General features: G+C 37.6%; 2 protein-coding genes across 2 annotated transcripts in view; one reads left to right on the top strand and one right to left on the bottom strand.

The window, feature by feature from the left end:
• Positions 1–112: 112 nt before the first annotated feature.
• SARC_12106 (hypothetical protein) lies at positions 113–951 on the bottom strand (the record flags this gene model as incomplete). Its single annotated transcript, XM_014293796.1, has 1 exon — positions 113–951. A coding segment is annotated over exon 1 (656 nt), but the record flags the coding sequence as incomplete, so codon positions are not given.
• Positions 952–2,627: 1,676 nt separating this feature from the next.
• The window catches only part of SARC_12104 (hypothetical protein), a gene marked incomplete at both ends in the record, with an annotated part of 5,186 nt that continues 4,825 nt past the window's right edge, over positions 2,628–2,988 (top strand). Inside the window, one exon of the mRNA XM_014293795.1 lies at positions 2,628–2,766. Coding sequence (XP_014149270.1) covers positions 2,628–2,766 — 139 coding nt within the window. The remainder of the gene's footprint in view (positions 2,767–2,988) is intronic.

Genomic DNA, 2,988 nt, shown 5'->3' with positions numbered 1-2,988 from the left:
TATATGCGTGTGTGTGTGTGTGTTGTTTCGATGATAGAATTAAACTTAGAACTATATGTGTACATAGAGAGATATGAATTAGGTGCTGCAATCAACACTGTCAACTACTCATACCTGCATTAGCACAGAATGACCCACAAGTGTAGGCGGCTTTCGTATCCACTTCCCGTTCACGTCCACATGTTCTAATCTAGGCCCAAGAAGATAGCAACCAGCAAGAGACGTGAAAGCACCGTAGCCGTGAACCACTGACGAGCCAGCAGTATCGTGAAAGCCCCACTGAAACAGCCAACCATTTTTATTCCAAGACCAGTGTGCCACCAAGGGGAAAAAAATCAAATTGGTCCACCAGGTGTACCATGCGTACATTTCCATAGTAGAGCGCTCAGCGAAGGCACCGGAGGGGATGGTGGTCGATGTGAGGCCGAAGAATACCAATACCATCCACGCCGTTAAGGTAGTCTCACCCAACGAAAACCCACCCGCCAGTGCGTATACTTCTGCTTGAGTGCCAAAAATCCCCCCCGCAGAGGTATCTCCGAGCAGTATACCGCCACCGATCAGCCAGAACGCAGTTATGCCTATGCTCATATTGATAATGTTCTTCATAAGAATAGATGTGGCATTCTTGGACCGCACACTGCCTGCTTCTAATAAGAAGAAGCCGCCTACCAATAGGATGATCTGAGGTACCGTGTTTAGACACTGCCCCAGAATGAACTGATGGGGAGTAACAACAAACGTGTCTGTTTCTGGAACATCACTCATATTGACGGTTGAAAAAAAGCTGATGTCCAGCTGGTATGAATATTGTATGTACACGCAAAGGAAAGCAGCGTGCGTTTGAAACGGTGACTATCTACTCACTGGAGAGAGCAGTAGTGTGTGCATCTAAATCTTAAGTGTGAAACAGATATAATTATGTCCAGTTGCCTCCGGGCTCCGGTCAGTGTACACAGTCGCTGATAACGAACATAACGATGCATAAATACATTTTTAACTAAAAATATTTACATATTTACATATGGAGCCTGGGTCCCTCCGGGAGGCTGGGTGTAATTTAAAAATACTTATTTCTGATGCTCCCCCGCGCCCCCAGAAAGTGAAAAGTCTGGACTTTGGAGTTTTAGAGTCTGGATTCTGGAGTCTTGAATGTCGAGTGTTTTCTTTCCCAACAATTATTATCTATTTATTTTTTAAAACAGTGTGAGAGTTGCTAGTTGTTGTGACAAAAAGTTAGCTGTTGTATAAAGTCTCGTGTTTTGTTTTGTTTTTTTTAAATGAGGCACAAACTTTGCAAAGTCACAGAGTCACAGAGACACAGACTCACAGTCTCACAGACTAGCAGTCGACGCAGTGTCACACAGAAAATTTATCATGATGAATGTGTACAATTCATTGAACTAAAATATCAATTTACTCTTTAGGAACAGAATTCTAATGAATAAGTGTTTTATCGCTAAAAAATAAAAAATAAATACACATGTACTGTTTTTTTTAGGGGTAATGGATTTTGGAACCATAAAAATTAAAAACCTATGGAGTGTACATATCTATAAACTTTATTTCCAAAAAATGAAGAGAAAAACAAACCAAAATCAGCTTCGATGTATTTATTTATTATTTATTTTGTTTTAAAAAATAAAATAAAAGCACCTTGTTTTTAAAAAAACAATAACGCCTGCATTTAAAAAAAATGAATTTAGTGACTCATTCATAGCCCATGGCAGGCCTGGGCCATAGTCATGGCCTCAGCCCTTACAGGGCTCAGGCCCCGGCCGTTGGGCCGTTGGCGGCTGGGGCCCTCTCGGCTCTCGCTCACTCTTCTTTGAGAATATGTATGTACTATGTATTATTATATACATACTCGAGAATAGAGAACTATCGGTAAATACAGGTTCGGAGCACTGAGGAGTCCGAGGTTAAAGGTTGTTTTAACCTGAATAAACGTTTCAAAATTTGTAAATTGAAATAATAAGCGTGTACGTTTTTCAAAACAAATAGAAACAGAGGCTATGTTTGTCGTTTGACTCACGTATTTTTTTAAAGTATGTATTTTGTACGTGTGTATGTATTATTATATTTACATACATTTTAAATAACAAAAACAAAATAAATCAAACGTTTTTTGGGGGGGGGGTTTTTTTTTAAAACGCCAAAACAAAACAATGGCAAAATGTACATATTTAGCCTTCTGAAATGCAAAAGTCGAATCGAAAATAAATGATTAAATAATTCCGAGGTGGAAATACTTTTATTAAAAAAATCCCAATGTTTTTGTTTTTAAAAAACAAAAACAGACAAAGTTAAAAAATTAAAACTTTTGTTTTTAAACAAATAAAACCAGTTTCTATGAAAATTCTTAGCCTTCTGAAAATTGAACAGAAATATTTTTAACAAAAAACATAAAACCGAAAATGGTACCGAACTGGTTTTGAAAAAGGTAGAACGCACCACCACAGTGAACCAGTTGGTCACATAGCTTCTTTACCGCTCCTGAGTCCTGGCCGCTGGTCTAATGTATATACACTATCCACGTGAACGGGGCTAAAATTGGAATATAGAATTAAAATGCATACATTATTATTATAGAAGCTACGTACGGTACGCTACCAGTAAACGTTATCATGGCCAACGTACAAGAGAACCGCGTGGCAGAGTATGAGAAGTTAGAGAAGGAGATCGCACGTGGGGTTGCGCTAAGGAAAGAAGTGGAAGATTTGAGTGGGACTCTGAAGAACTTGAACGAGACAGCTGGTCGAAATGGTAGCGTGTCCACACTTCGTCTTATTTTGTTTTGGTCAATATAATTGTACAGTGAACCTTATATATACACATTTATATTTAAATATATATATATATGTATATATATAAATATATATATATACATTATATATATATATATAAATATATATATATGTGTGTGTGTGTGTGTGTATGTATGTATGTATGTGTGTGTGTGTATACATGTAATATATTATTATACTT

Source organism: Sphaeroforma arctica, assembly GCF_001186125.1.
Source record: "Sphaeroforma arctica JP610 unplaced genomic scaffold supercont1.2075, whole genome shotgun sequence".
Lineage (NCBI taxonomy): Eukaryota > Ichthyosporea > Ichthyophonida > Sphaeroforma > Sphaeroforma arctica.
Note: the sequence above shows the minus strand (reverse complement) of the source record. Positions and strands in the feature narration are given on the sequence as shown.